General features: G+C 53.8%; 1 protein-coding gene across 1 annotated transcript; it reads right to left on the bottom strand.

Moving 5' to 3' along the window:
• GRHPR (glyoxylate and hydroxypyruvate reductase) lies at window positions 1–9338 on the bottom strand. Its single transcript, XM_065879397.1, has 9 exons — window positions 9211–9338; window positions 7366–7496; window positions 6893–6965; window positions 6224–6340; window positions 5056–5144; window positions 3831–3935; window positions 2924–3059; window positions 1515–1645; window positions 1–339 (listed from the first exon to the last, which is right to left on the bottom strand). Exons 1-9 carry the CDS (start codon window positions 9291–9293, stop codon window positions 218–220), a joined length of 987 nt encoding a protein of 328 aa, XP_065735469.1. The 5' UTR covers window positions 9294–9338; the 3' UTR covers window positions 1–217.
• Between the last annotated feature and the right edge of the window lie 3749 nt (window positions 9339–13087).

Genomic DNA, 13087 nt, shown 5'->3' with positions numbered 1-13087 from the left:
TCTCAGAGAATTATTTAATAGAATTACACACTTTGGGCTCAGATGCTTCCAACCACAAAAGTGGGAGCACATCCATGAGCACCAGTCTTCCCTCCATAGAATCAGTACACATCAGACTTTTTTCTTTGGCTCCCATCCTGTGGGTCCAATCAAGCCTGGGCGCATCTGACAGAATCCCGGGGCCGTTTGCCTCCTAGCCTCAGTGTCTCCCGTGTGGCTACAGCTTGAGTTCACTGGGCATCGGCTCCCCTCTCAGGCCAGCCAGCAAGTTGTTAGCTGCCAACAAGGACATGGTGTTTCGGGTTCTATGGGTGGCACTGCCAATGTGGGGCAGGATCACTGGAAAGGAGAGGAAGAAAGGGAAATGAGGAGGGTGATTCAGGAGCCTTAACTCGGGCCCTTTTTTCATGGCTAGCATGTGCCAATAAAAAGATTTGCCTTTCCTCCTCTCACTAAGCACTCTATTTCCCCAGGGCTACCGAAACCCAGATGCAAGGGTGACAAGAATTACGTATCCTGAACACAAGAATGTCAGGGCTAGAAGGAGTCTTGGAGCCTGTCTAGACGCAGCCCTTCAAATATCAGATGGTGAAACTAGGTGACGCCCTGGGCTTCTGATCTCCCGAAATAACTAGATGAAAGGCTGGACAGCACAGCTGCTTCTGGCCCCACTGCAGAACAAGTGAGGTCACTCGTCCCTAAAGCACACCTTTCAAAAGCAGTACCCAGGGCACCGAGCTAAAGGCCCAGGGCTTGGGGGGATGGGAGATTTCCCAGCTCCGGGCAACAGCCTGGCCATCACAGCCAGTGTTCCTCTCAGACGGGCACGGGGGCGGGGATGGTAGAGCTTCCAAGGGCTCCAATAATGGGAGCATTCAGTGTGGGGAAGGCAGCTACGGCCTTTCTCTTTGGTTTTCCCTTCCAGAATGTAAGTAAAGGACAGGGACTGGCCCAGACAACCTGAGGCCCCTTCCACTCGGTTATATATTAGACTGGAGGCAGAAACCACGTCAGCTAGCTGAACAGAGAGACCGTAATATAAAGAACTGTTAGCGGTAACTGAGGAGTCTAAAGAGGAATGCTAAGTAAGTGGTTCTCACAGTGCTCCCCGGCCAACGGGCAGCAGCAGCGTGGGAGACATTAGGAGCACATTCTCAGGCCTCATCCCTGAGGCAGAAGCATGGGGGGGCCCGGCACCGTGTGTTTGATCAGTCCCTCCAGGTGACCGATGAACAAAAAAGTTTGAGAACCACTGCACTAAGGTGTCACGGGATGAGATGCCAGACGCATCTACCTCCCTGGGGGCTAGGGGACAGGGAAAAGGGTATGACTTAAAACTTAGCCTGAGAAAGGGCGTTTGGAGCTGCGACTCCCACCTCTGGCAGCTGTGGCTTGTGTCTCTGGGGGCACGGTGCTTAACCCGAGTGTTGGGAGAACTGCAAGCCGGCTTCACAAGCCGTGGCGGGAAGGAACCAGGGCCGGGTGAAGTGTTGCTGGTAAAGCACAGTTCTTACCGCAGTTTTTCAGGGTCAGGAGAGGGTGGTTTGTAGGCAGTGGTTCCGGGGTTGTCACATCCAGTCCAGCAGCTGCAATCTGACCACTGGCCAGGGCCTGGTACAGGTCGTCCTGGTCCACCACTTCTCCCCTGAGAATGACAGTGATGTGGGTGCCCCAAAGCTCCCTCTACCCAGGTCGCCTTTAGGGCAGAACCACCCAGAGAATGAATTTTCCCATCAACCTGGCACTTGGCACTAACTTTCAAAGCAGTAAGCCTTATAGTATACTTATTTATAGTTTGTACAGTAATACAGAGAACCCCAGCCTGCCACTTTCGAGCTGTGTGACCTTGGGCAAGTGTCTCAAATTCTCTGTGCCTCAGGGTCCTCCTCTGTATGATAGGGAGAATACTACCTAACTCCCAGGAGTGCTAGGAGGATCAAAGCTTACTTACACGCACCACTACATGAACGGGACCCAGAGCCTGCATGTGTGTTGGGATCCTGACCACCGGCTGACAAGCACTGCAGCAAGTGTCAGGCACCTGCCCAACTGCAGGCAGAGACCTGAGGATACACCCAACTACATCCATCCAAGTGAGCAGACATCCTTCCCATCAATGAACCACTGGAGTAGAGATCTGGTTTGCTAAAGACTTCACATCGTGCACTCAACGGTACTCGTGCAGCAATAACCCAGTGCCCTGAAGTACTGGGTACATGACGGAAGCAACGACACTGTTGGCATCAGTGCGAGCCCTGTGTTCCTGCATGTTCACTCCACCCCAAAGGCACCCCCTTTGCAGCTAAACGTCAGTAACTACAGGCACCTCTGGGGTGGATGAGCCCTTGGAGTCCCCTCCCATTGCCCATCTTTGCCTCCAAATTGATTTAAGTGGGTTCAAAGGGCACTAGCTAAGAAGGGGTTGGAGTGGCAGAGAGGGAAGGTCTGCCCCCATAACATGTTCAGTGGCCTAAAGGCACCCTGGGGACATTCTGAGGACCCAAGACAACCTGGGTTTTGGGTCTGTCTGCCCAGGAGCATGAGGGTTCAAGCTGTCATTGACTCACACAGACAGACCCAGGCTCAGCACCATGAAGGTCGGCCTCCAAAGGGCTGGAAAGAACATTAAGGCCACCCCTTTGTGGTTAGAGGTACAGGGTTACCTGGTAACTTGCTGCCATGGTGCCTTCACTTCCTGAGCAAGGCCAAGGGTACTGCTGGGAACCAGACAGGCCAGGCCCTGCTCTGAGCACCTGGGGCATGCTCTGGGGCCTTTACTGTATTTCTGAGTTGTCTGGTTGATTGGTTTATCAAGGGCAGTAAGCTCAGCCTGAGTCTCACTGACAGCCCATGGGGAAGAAAAACCTCAGGTCACAGCAACAGGGACAGCCCCTCTCTAGGCTTGCCTGGTGACCCAGGATACCTGCTGATGTTGACAAACACAGCTGTTTTCTTCATCTGCTGGAAGAAGTCCTTGTTGCAGAGCCCCCTGGTTGCAGGTGTTAAGGAGCAGGCCACGACGATGAAATCAGACTCAGCGGCCAGCTGCTGGGTGGACACTGGGGGAGGGCAGGGCTCCATCAGGTTCTGTGTCCCAGGTTAGAGACAGCAAGAGGGTGGGAACCTTGACCATTCCTCCCTCCGTCCATAATGGAAACTCCCAAGATGCTTCCTGAAGGTCTTGTCTCTACGTGGAGAACTCTAATAACCACACAAAGTCAACAGACACTCGTGGGATCCTGGTGTGTTACATCATTCAGCCAGCCCCCTGCTCTAAAGGTGGGGAACTGAGGCCAGACAGGGGCAGGAGCTTATTCAAGGTCACACAATGGGATCTGGACCACTCTGGCTTTCACCACCTTCGAGGCCCAATGTGCCAAGGGGGTGGAGTGGCTGAAATCCAGCCTGCCCCCCGCTCAACACGCTGTGCGCCTGCCAGGGAGCTGGATCCACCCGGACACAAGGCTGGCGGGTAAGCGCTCACCAGTTTATTAAGAAAACTGCGTGCAAGTTCCCAGCAATTCCTTATATGTGTCACCATCCCTGCTGCTCTGTTTGTACATGGACAATGGTGATAAAAGACCCTGCAAGACAGGAGACTTGGAGTCCCTCTGGCATTGAGGGTACTCACTGTGTGGCCTGGGTGAGGCCCTTTGCTCCCTGAATGGGCCTCTGCGTGCAGGGGCAGGGAGGTCAGACAACACCTAAGGCACACCACAGACACCACGGAGCTCCTGCGCCTGCCCCAAAGTGCTGCCGTTACAGCAAACACGGAGAACCATCCAGCCGAGCACAGGCGGGGTTCCTGTGGAAATCGAGGTTTTACTTACCAAACTCTGCCTGGAGTTCCTCTGCTTCCTGAGGCCTGGGCTGGCGCCCTGTGTAAAGCAATCTCTGGACACCGAATGGTTTCAGACACCGAGCAATGGCCTGGCCTGGAGGCAAGGAGTCAGAGTCAGCGCTTGTTCCCAGTCCCTCAGAGAGCAGGGCAGCGCCCAGCAGCTCCAGAGAGCGGGAGCCCCTGGGGGAAGGGTGGGGGTGGGGAGGCCCTTCCCAACATTAACCACTCCTGCCACACTGTACCCAGCCCCCTGCCAGCCCACACTGCCCTCAGGGGTCCGTGTGATAGTCCTTCAGGGATCTGAAGGCAGCACCACAGCTCCTGTGTGGCTGTGACTGACGTGCCGTCCTCACACGGTGCTGGCCACCTTGAGGGCCATCTGCTAGCCTTCCCTGAGCACTGGATCTGGCAGCCCAGCAGAGGTCTGAGCACACGGTCCCCTTCCTCCTTCTGGACCCTCTGCTTCTGGTGGTGCACCCACAGACCCCACCTGACTTTCTGGTGGCGCTGCCCAACTGCCGACTCACCCCGACCCTGACCCTTTGCACACACACTGCCGGGACAGGCTTGGGCAGCTGGATTTTCAGACGCAGAGCACGTCCCAAAACTGCTGGCTTCTTCCAAGCAGCCCTCTAGTGTGGGAGGCAGGGCTGCTAGCTGGCCAGACAATTTATGCACCCCTCCCGTCCTCACCCTCACCTCTGCACCAGGCAGGGTGCCAGAGAGCCACCGGCCTATGCCAGGCTTCTCCAGCGCTGGGGGCCACTGGAAGAAAAGTAGCTCTGCCCCGCCTCAGAATCACAGGTAAGCTCTGTCTGCTGGACCCTCTGGTTCCTGAATTAAGGCTTTAGGAGTCAGATGCCTTCCAGAACCCAGGCCTGGGGCAGCGTGGGCTCTCCCACAGTAAACCCCTCCTAAAAGTCCCGACCCTGCAGCCATCATCGCTTTCATCTGTCCTGTATGCAGCTATAATCATAAAGAACCCTGGCTCTTACAACTTGGTTCTATCACCTAATGAGTTCTTAAGGAACTCCTTATTTTATTTTTTGGCCTGTGTTTTACGATGCTGTGTCTTCTCGCTAGAGGTATCCCTACTGCACCCAGGTACGGTGACTCTTTCCAAAGAAGGATTGTCAGCATCTGGACACGGGTGCCAGAGACTCAAACCAAGACGTGAGAGCCAGGGTGCCAATCTGGGTAGATGGGAGCCTCACCTATGCGCCCCAGCCCGATGATGCCAACGGTGCTCTGTGTGAGGCCGTAGCCACACATCCACAGGGGCTTCCACGAGGTCCAGCCGCCGCTGCAGGGAGAGAGGGACGGGTTAGAGGCTCTGGTCTCAGGCAAAGATGAGGGCCGCTGCGCAGACCCCGTGGTGCAAGGGACAGGCCCAGCCCTCCAGTCAAGGATTGAGAGGAGCATGCGTTACCCCTACAGCCACTGGGTGTTGCCAATAAGCAGCGTGACTGACTCTTCCTTTAAAGCCACTGGGGACACAGAGTCCGAAGGCTGGAAGGGGCCTTACAGGTTCTCCCCCCATTTTGCAGACGGGAAAACTGAGACAAGAAAGGGCAATCTATGTGAGGTCACACAGCCAGGGAAGAGCAGCAGGATGTAGGATTCCCAAAGCAGTATTCTCGGTGCTCCAGGGAAGCCACAGGCCCACCCCTTTGCCTTGGGTGGACAGGGGAACAGAGCCTGTCTTCAGTCACCTCCAATGAAGGGACCAACTCCCTCGAAAGAAGGGTGAGAGTGTCTAGTCAGCCCCATGCAGCCTCTGTCCCTGCCACATCCCCACCTCAAATCCCCTCTCCCAGTACACATTCTCTGAGAGCCTGCATCTGCACGCCTCCTGGCCTTTGCTCAAGCCAGTCCCCGCACCTGGAGTACCTTTCCCAACTCTGGATGTACAGACCCACATCTCTGATCTGAAACCCTCAGGCCAGAATTTTTAAATTTTCAGATTTTAGGAAGGTGTTAAGGTACATATGCTGTATTCTACATAACACCCTCAACAGCATCTGGGGTGGCACCCGTATCAAGCACATTGGTGTATCTGCAGCGAAATGAAACAACCTTCAGTTTCCAGAGCCTTTTGGATTCCCACATGATGGTGCACAGGGCCCTCTAAGGGCTCAGGAGGACGCCCACCGGCTACCACTTCCACGCAGCCTTCCCTGATCCACGCTCCTCCCCCACAATTTCCCTTCACACCCTGTTTATTTCAGCTCTGCTGTGCATTGCAGTATTGTGCCTGAGTCTGTCCCCCCTCATTAGTTGGGGCACAGCCGGGGACAGGATCACCTCTGGTCCAGGGTGACACCGGGTGCTCAAGTACCAGCTGCTGAGCAGAGTCGACTTCCCTGCCAAGTGTTCACTCACTTCTTCACCTCCTCGATGGCCTCAGGCAACCGGCGACAGGTGGTGAGCAGCAGGGAGACGGCGAGTTCGGCCGTGGCATCTGTCAGGACATCTGGGGTGTAGCCCACACGGATCCCACTACGAATCAAAGATTTGGTGGTAACACTGGCCTCAAGCACCTTCACCAATTTCTACTGCTGGGACATTGCCGTGATACAGCTTTGTTCACTCTTTGCGCTGCCTGTCAGGAAGCTCAGAGCTGTAAGTGAGCACTCAGGAATGGCCAGCCCTCATTCCCATCTTGATTATCTCCCATTTTGAGAAGGATATAAGATGGAAGATTGGGGTCCAAAGTCTGGAGCCAGTAACTACTTAACTTTTCTGAACTTCCTCATCTAAAGAGGGAAATAATAATACTTGCCTTTTCTACTTGAAGGGGTTGTTGTGGGGGTCAAAAAAAAGAATGAATGTGAAAGGGTGTCACCTGGATACTGTTACCCACTGCTTCTGACTGCTCGGCCTTACCTTAACTGATGTGTGCACACATGAGCAGATTTTATTATCAGCTACCTTACGTTTTCACTGAATGGTCAAAGAATATGAAGAAAAAAATACTCAGCTCCTCTTTTTCCCTCTCTGGTAGTCACCCCTCACTCCAGGCCCTGCTTCCAGAGTCCAAGCTGCATTTACCGCTTCTTGATTTCATCCAAAGCCAAGTGGTCGACACCCACGGACATTGTGCTGATGACTTTGAGATTGGCTCCTGTTGGGCAGAAAAAGCATTGTTTGTATCTTTCCTCAGGGGATTCAAGGCCCTCCTACATACTATAGACAGGTCCAGAAAATGCAGGGCCCTGCTCAAGGTCATAAAGCAAGGCTGAGCAGAGCTGGACGAGGGCCTGGGGCCCTGGCTCTCCTCCACACCATGGTCTTTGCCCTCCTAAGTCCTCCCTCTGGGGACTCACCACCATGAGAGAGGGGCAAAGTGTATGCCATTTGGAACTGCACACAACTGCTCCCTCTGGCCCAGGTCTGCAGTGAATGCCCTCAGAGCTCAGAGAGGTCACTTAAGACCCGCTCGGGAACCAGCAGCAGCAGGCTGATACGTCCACCAGGGCCAAGACACTCTTGGGACCCTCCCCGGGCCTGCCCAGTGCACACACCTGCGGCGTCCAGGAGCTTCTTGTCTATGCGGTCAGAGAGGAGGCAGAGCAGGCCATGGGCCCCGGCCACGCCCTGTTCCAGGTCCTTGCTGGGGATGGGCTCATTGGAATCCCACTGCTCCACCTCACAGCTGAAGGCAAAGGAAAGACCGCTCAGAAGTGCGGGAGCCCCGCAGGTGTCCCCAGGCCCCCAAAGCCCCTCCAGCCCCCTGCAGACCCCTCTCAGAGTGGGAAACATTGTCTTCTGCTTGCTCTGGCCTCAAGCTGCCTGGGGCTGGCTGAGGCGAGTCAAGGTCAGGCGTGGGTGGCCTCAGAACTGTCCTGAGGGTGAAGGGCTGTCACAGACCACAGCTCTCTGACAAGGACCGAAAGGGGCCTAAAGTGAAAGGAGAAAGTGACGGAGACGGCTCTCAGCTCAACACAAGGAAGCGCTTTCTTACCCCTACAGGAGGCCTCACAGGTAGTGAGCTCCCAGGCCTGGGCTGCCTATTGTTGGGAAGGCCAGTGGGGGGAAATCAGATGGGGCTTGATTTCCCTGTCCAGTTGCACATCCTCTCCTATGAGTCCATGAAATGAAAAACTCTTGTTCTTGACTTTGTACTTGGACAAGATCAAAGCAGTTCAACATGGAGGAGTTTCAGGGGGCACTTCCATGGTGGCCGGTGGGCACGGGGCATGTTTCCCCGTGGTGCTGCCCAACCTCCCAGCCCTTGACATTTAATTCTGTGCAGCCAACACGTACGGAGCATCTACATGCGCAAGACACAGAGCTGCTGGCACTTCCCAGAATTCCCCGCTGCGGCACCTCCACGCCTAAGCCCCAGGCACAGGCTTCCTTTCACCCTCCTTTGATGGTGGCACAGCGCTATAGCAGTGTGAGCTGCCGCCATTAGTGCCCTTGTTGTTTTTGCCCTCCCCTCTTCCCCCCTCAATGCTTGGTACATGGCAAGTCCTCAGCAAAGGTTTCATTGCATTGAATGAAATGAACAAATCTCTTTCCCCTTGCACTGGTCTCTGAGGCTGGGTTCCACCTTCTCCCTGCCTGATATGGGCAGTGCAAACCTGCATAATGCAGGGCTCAGACTGCAGCTGACAGAGCAGAGTTCACATCCCAGCTGTGCCACACACAGTCATTGGGGAAGGTACTTAACCTGACCCAGTTTTCTCTGTAAAGTGGGAATTACTGTACCGACTTCACAGTACTGAAGGATTAAGAGTTTACGTATATGAAGCACCTGGCAAGGCTGACCTGCAGGGTTCAATTTAAGAAATGCTACCAGAGGCCCCCTGCCAACTGTCCAAAGGGACCAGGTAATCCAGTGACTGCTAACGTCCCTGACCTGGCCAAGTGACCACAGAGGGTAAAAGATTAACAGCCTGTCCCTTGTGTCATGGGCCGTCTTCCCTCTCCCCAGGGCCATGGCTGGGGAGGGCTCCAGCCCTTTCCCCCACCCACACTGCAAGGGCCAGGGGAGCTGCGGGTCCCAGCGTCACTGCAACGGGCCTGGAGAAAGCTGGGCCCCAGAGAACTTTCTCTAAGCTTCCCCAAACTCCAAGACAGTCCTGGCCAGGCACAGGTTGGAAAGTTCGGCCAAGGCCCAAGCGCAGGATCCCGGATCTGACGCCACGGACCGAGCCGTCCGCCCCACCAAAAATAACTAACTGGGCCTCGGGAGGCCTACCCCGACCCGCCCGGAGACGCTGGGTCAGCCAGCGTACTGGGTGCCCGAGGTCCCGGAGCGGCGCCTGGGGCTCTGCAGCCCCTTCCCGCGACGCCACCCGCAGAACTCGCGCCCGGAGGGCGGGGACTCGGCGCGCGGAGCGCTGCAGGAGCGCGGGGCTTACTCTGCGGCCCGGGCGAGCGCCGCGCTGCCCTCGGGGGGGATCCTGCGCGTCACAAACACCTTCATAAGTCGCACAGGCCTCATTCACCTTCCAGCTGCCGGATACTGAGCCGGACCCCGCGGGCGGAAGCAGTCTGGGAAGGGGGCGGGTCCTCGGGAGGGCCGGGCCCGGAGCAGGAGGGGCGGGGGTGCGGGCTGGCGCCGGGGGCGGGGGCACAGTGGGGGCGTGTGGGGTTCCAGCTGTGCAGTGAGCTAGTGGCACTGACGGTGTGTCTGTGTGGGGGTAACTGGGGCTCCGCGTGTACGCCTTGTACCTGTGTGTGTGTGTGTGTGTGTGTGTGTGTGTGTGTGTGTGTGAGATCAAGCCCTAATGAAACAGACTGGTTCTGGGGCTGGTGCCAGGCTCGTATCCTTGGCCTGCTACCTCTGAGTACCCACTGCCCCAGAGCATCAGGACCGGCAGGCGTGACTTGGGGGTTGCGTTGGGTAAAAGGGCATCCAGGAGAGAGTTCTGTGTGAATGTGTGTGGATGCCTGTAAAGGTGCCTACTGCGCTGGGGGAGGGGGCTGCAGTCAAGGACCATCCCCATTCCCAGGGCCTGAGTGCATTGACCATCTTCTCTAGGTCTGTCTCTTCATGGTCACACTGTTCCAGGCAGGGGTCTTTGGTCACACAGACTGAGCTCTGAGCCTGGCCTATTGTGCATACAGAGGAGCCTGGATGAGGGCGGTCTGAATCCCAGAATGACCTCTTTAATACTTGGTGCAGTTCCCCATAGGAAGCCCACAGTTGTGAGAGGGAGTTTGATTGGTTGTGGGCCACCCAGTTTGCTGAACACTTGCTGACCGGCCGGAGGCAGGCCATGCATAGGGCCAGGGCCAAGATACTGGAGACATGTGGGGTCATGGGGTCATGGTCAGAGCCCGGGTTTGCAGTCAGGTGGACTGGGTCTGAATCCCAGCTCTGCCACTTAACAAGCTGTGTGATCTTGGTCGGTTCACATCCTCTTCCTAAGCCTCAGTTTCTTCAGCTACAAGATGGGGTTATTAGAACTTACCTTTAAGGGTTGTTGTGATTATTAAGCAAGCAACATTTGCATGGGCCCTGGGCCATGTTAGGTATTTACCAAGCACCAAGGCCATGAAGGAAAGAGTTGAGGAGTTCAGGCTCAGGAGCCAGACTGCCTGGGTTTAAATCACAGCTCTGCCACCCACTAAGGACAAGTTGTTAAACTTCTGCATGCCTCAGTTTCCTCATCTGTAAAATGGGGACAATAGTGATACCTCCCTCACAGCTTGTTGAGAGGATGACTATATATAGTACTTACAACAGCAGGTATGTTGGGCTGCACCCTGCAGGCCTGCAAGCCTTGTAGTTGTCCAGCCTCGAGACCCAAGAAAGAGCCTGGAGACAGTGACGAAGACATCAGTGGCTTATTGGACAGGGATCGTACACAAAGGGTCCTGGAGCAACACCCCACCATGCAGATGGCGGGCAGGATATGGCAGCAGTCTTTACTGCCCGAGGGAGAGGGAGGCTACCATTTATAGGGGGAATTGATGTCAGGTGGGCTCATCAGTTACCAGGGACTAGTTAAGCCCTGTAATTAAGAGGATTGGATAGTCATGTGAGTGAAGCAGGGACTAGTAGAGCAGGGGATATACAGAGAGCAACAGAACAGCCATCTTGAATGGACTAACCATACAAGGTAACACACATCGTAGGTGCTTGATAAATAGTAACACATCCAAGGAAACACATACCCCAGGGATAGCAGCTGGTCAGAGACGCAGATGCTGAAGCAAGACTCAGTACAAGTGGGAGGGGCCCAGACCTGTCCCTGAGCTCTGCCGGCTTCATCTCTGCCAGAGCCTGTTCAGGTACTTGCTCCCAGGCTTGGGAGGACCTAGAAGGCAAAAGCCCTACCTGGTGGTCTCTTCTCTGAGGATTTTATCTGAATCCATTCTGCCCCATCAAGGCCCAGCTAGGAAAGAGAGACAGGCACAAAGACGTGACATCTCCAGCCTGGGGTCACACAGCAAGTCGCTGGAGGGGCCAGAGCTGGCTCTTTGGGCCACCTGGGTCCCTGGCCAGTGCTCTGTCCTGCCATCTCTCCCTGTAAGTAACACATTAATAAATGTCTTACCCACAGACCGCTATCTGCACTGCTAGGACACCTTGGGGACGATTTCTGAAATACCTCAACTATTGACACAACAAGGTGTTTTTCTGTCCCCAGGCCAGGGCTTCTGGGGACAGCACAGCCCAGTGGCTCCATCCTGTTAATCAGTGGTGACACCTGGGCCCAGCTCCTCCCCCACACAAGGACAGGCAAGGACACTGGGCAAGTCTGTCCACCAGGGGCAGGAGGGGGTGTGACACATCAATGGGCCCCCTCCCCCAAGGCAAAGCACCCAGATGGTGCTCAATAGTGCTACTAGATGGTGGCCATGGAGCCAGAGGATGGAGCCAGCTGAGAGCCCTTGAGGAGGATCAGGTGAAGTGGTTGGGAGAGGAAGGATCCAAACTGGAGAGGGATCAGAGGCCTGACCTGGGCTTCACTGGTAAAACAAATCAATAAGCAGCTGAGATTTATGGAGCTCTTAGTAAGTTCCAGGTAATGGCAGCCTGGGAGACCCCTGGGTGACTGACTGAGGGTCAGGGCCACAACTCCAGCAGGGGGATGGAAATTTGGAACATGCAAAAATTCAAAATGACAGTAAGAAAGGAAGTTTCTGTAGGACTGTTATAAATTCTCTTTTGCATTTAAATCTTGAATCTATTTGGAACATTTTGTATATACAGTTTGAGGTGGGGGTTCTCCTTAATGTTTTTCCAAATGGTTAACCAGTTATTCAAGTACTATTTTTAAATAAGTATTTTTTTTAGTTTTGGAATAGATAATAAATGTACAAGATACAAATTCCCAAAGGTACACAAGGGTATAAGGTGAAAATCACCACTCCTACCCTGCCCCCCACCACTCAGATCCTCTCCCCAGAAGCAGTCACATCTTTCCAGAGATGTTTAATATATATAATAATATGCATATAGTTTTCACATAAATGGTAGCATATACACTCTGCATCACCCCATTTTTTTTCACTCAACAGTGTATCCTGGAGATCACTGCACATCCTTACACACAGAGGTGCCTCTTTCTTTTTATGGATGCAGGGTATTTCACTGTAGGAGTGAACCACAAATGATGAACAGTCCCCTACTAATGGACATTTAGGATGTTTCCCATCTTTACTATTACAATGCCACAACAAAGAGCCTTTCACAAATGTCATTTTGTGCGTGGGTAAATACATCTGTAAGATAAATTCCTAGAAGCAGAATTGTTGGGTCAAAAAATATGTGCACTGTAAAAGTTTGATAGATACTGATAAAACGCTTTTCAGAGAAGTTGTTCAATTTACACTCCTATCAGTAATGTATGAAAGCATCTACTTCTCCTGTGTATTTTTGTTTTTAATGATATCTTATTGTAATTTTAATTTACAGTTCTCTTTTGAGCCAAGTTGAGCACTTTTCATACGTTTCAGAACCATTTCCTTCTATAACCTATGGATATCCTTTGCCTGTTCAGATGAGCTGGGCATCTTTGTCTTAATGATTTGTAGGTACTATTCATACAATAAGGAAATTAGCCCTTTGTAATATGAGTCGCAAATATGGTCTTTCCCTGAGTTTGCTGTCATATGGTTTTTTTAAAATAAATTTATTTATTTATTTAGGCTGTGTTGGGTCTTCGTTGCTGCACGCGGGCTTTCTCTAGTTGCGGCAAGCGGGGGCTACTCTTCATTGCGGTGTGTGGGCTTCTCACTGCGGTGGCTTCTCTTGTTGCGGAGCACGGGCTCTGGCACGCGGGC

Source organism: Phocoena phocoena, chromosome 6 (assembly GCF_963924675.1).
Source record: "Phocoena phocoena chromosome 6, mPhoPho1.1, whole genome shotgun sequence".
NCBI lineage: Eukaryota > Metazoa > Chordata > Mammalia > Artiodactyla > Phocoenidae > Phocoena > Phocoena phocoena.
The sequence above is the reverse complement of the archived record's forward strand: the minus strand, read 5'-3'. Positions and strand labels throughout refer to the sequence as shown.

Coding starts and splice junctions, on each gene's coding strand:
- GRHPR (XM_065879397.1), bottom strand. CDS start 9,293: ATGAGGCCTGTGCGACTTATGAAGGTGTTTGTGACGCGCAGGATCCCC. Junction 7,497..9,210: donor GCGCTCGCCCGGGCCGCAGA/GTAAGCCCCGCG, acceptor CTTTGCCTTCAG/CTGTGAGGTGGAGCAGTGGG. Junction 6,966..7,365: donor GAAGCTCCTGGACGCCGCAG/GTGTGTGCACTG, acceptor TCTGCCCAACAG/GAGCCAATCTCAAAGTCATC.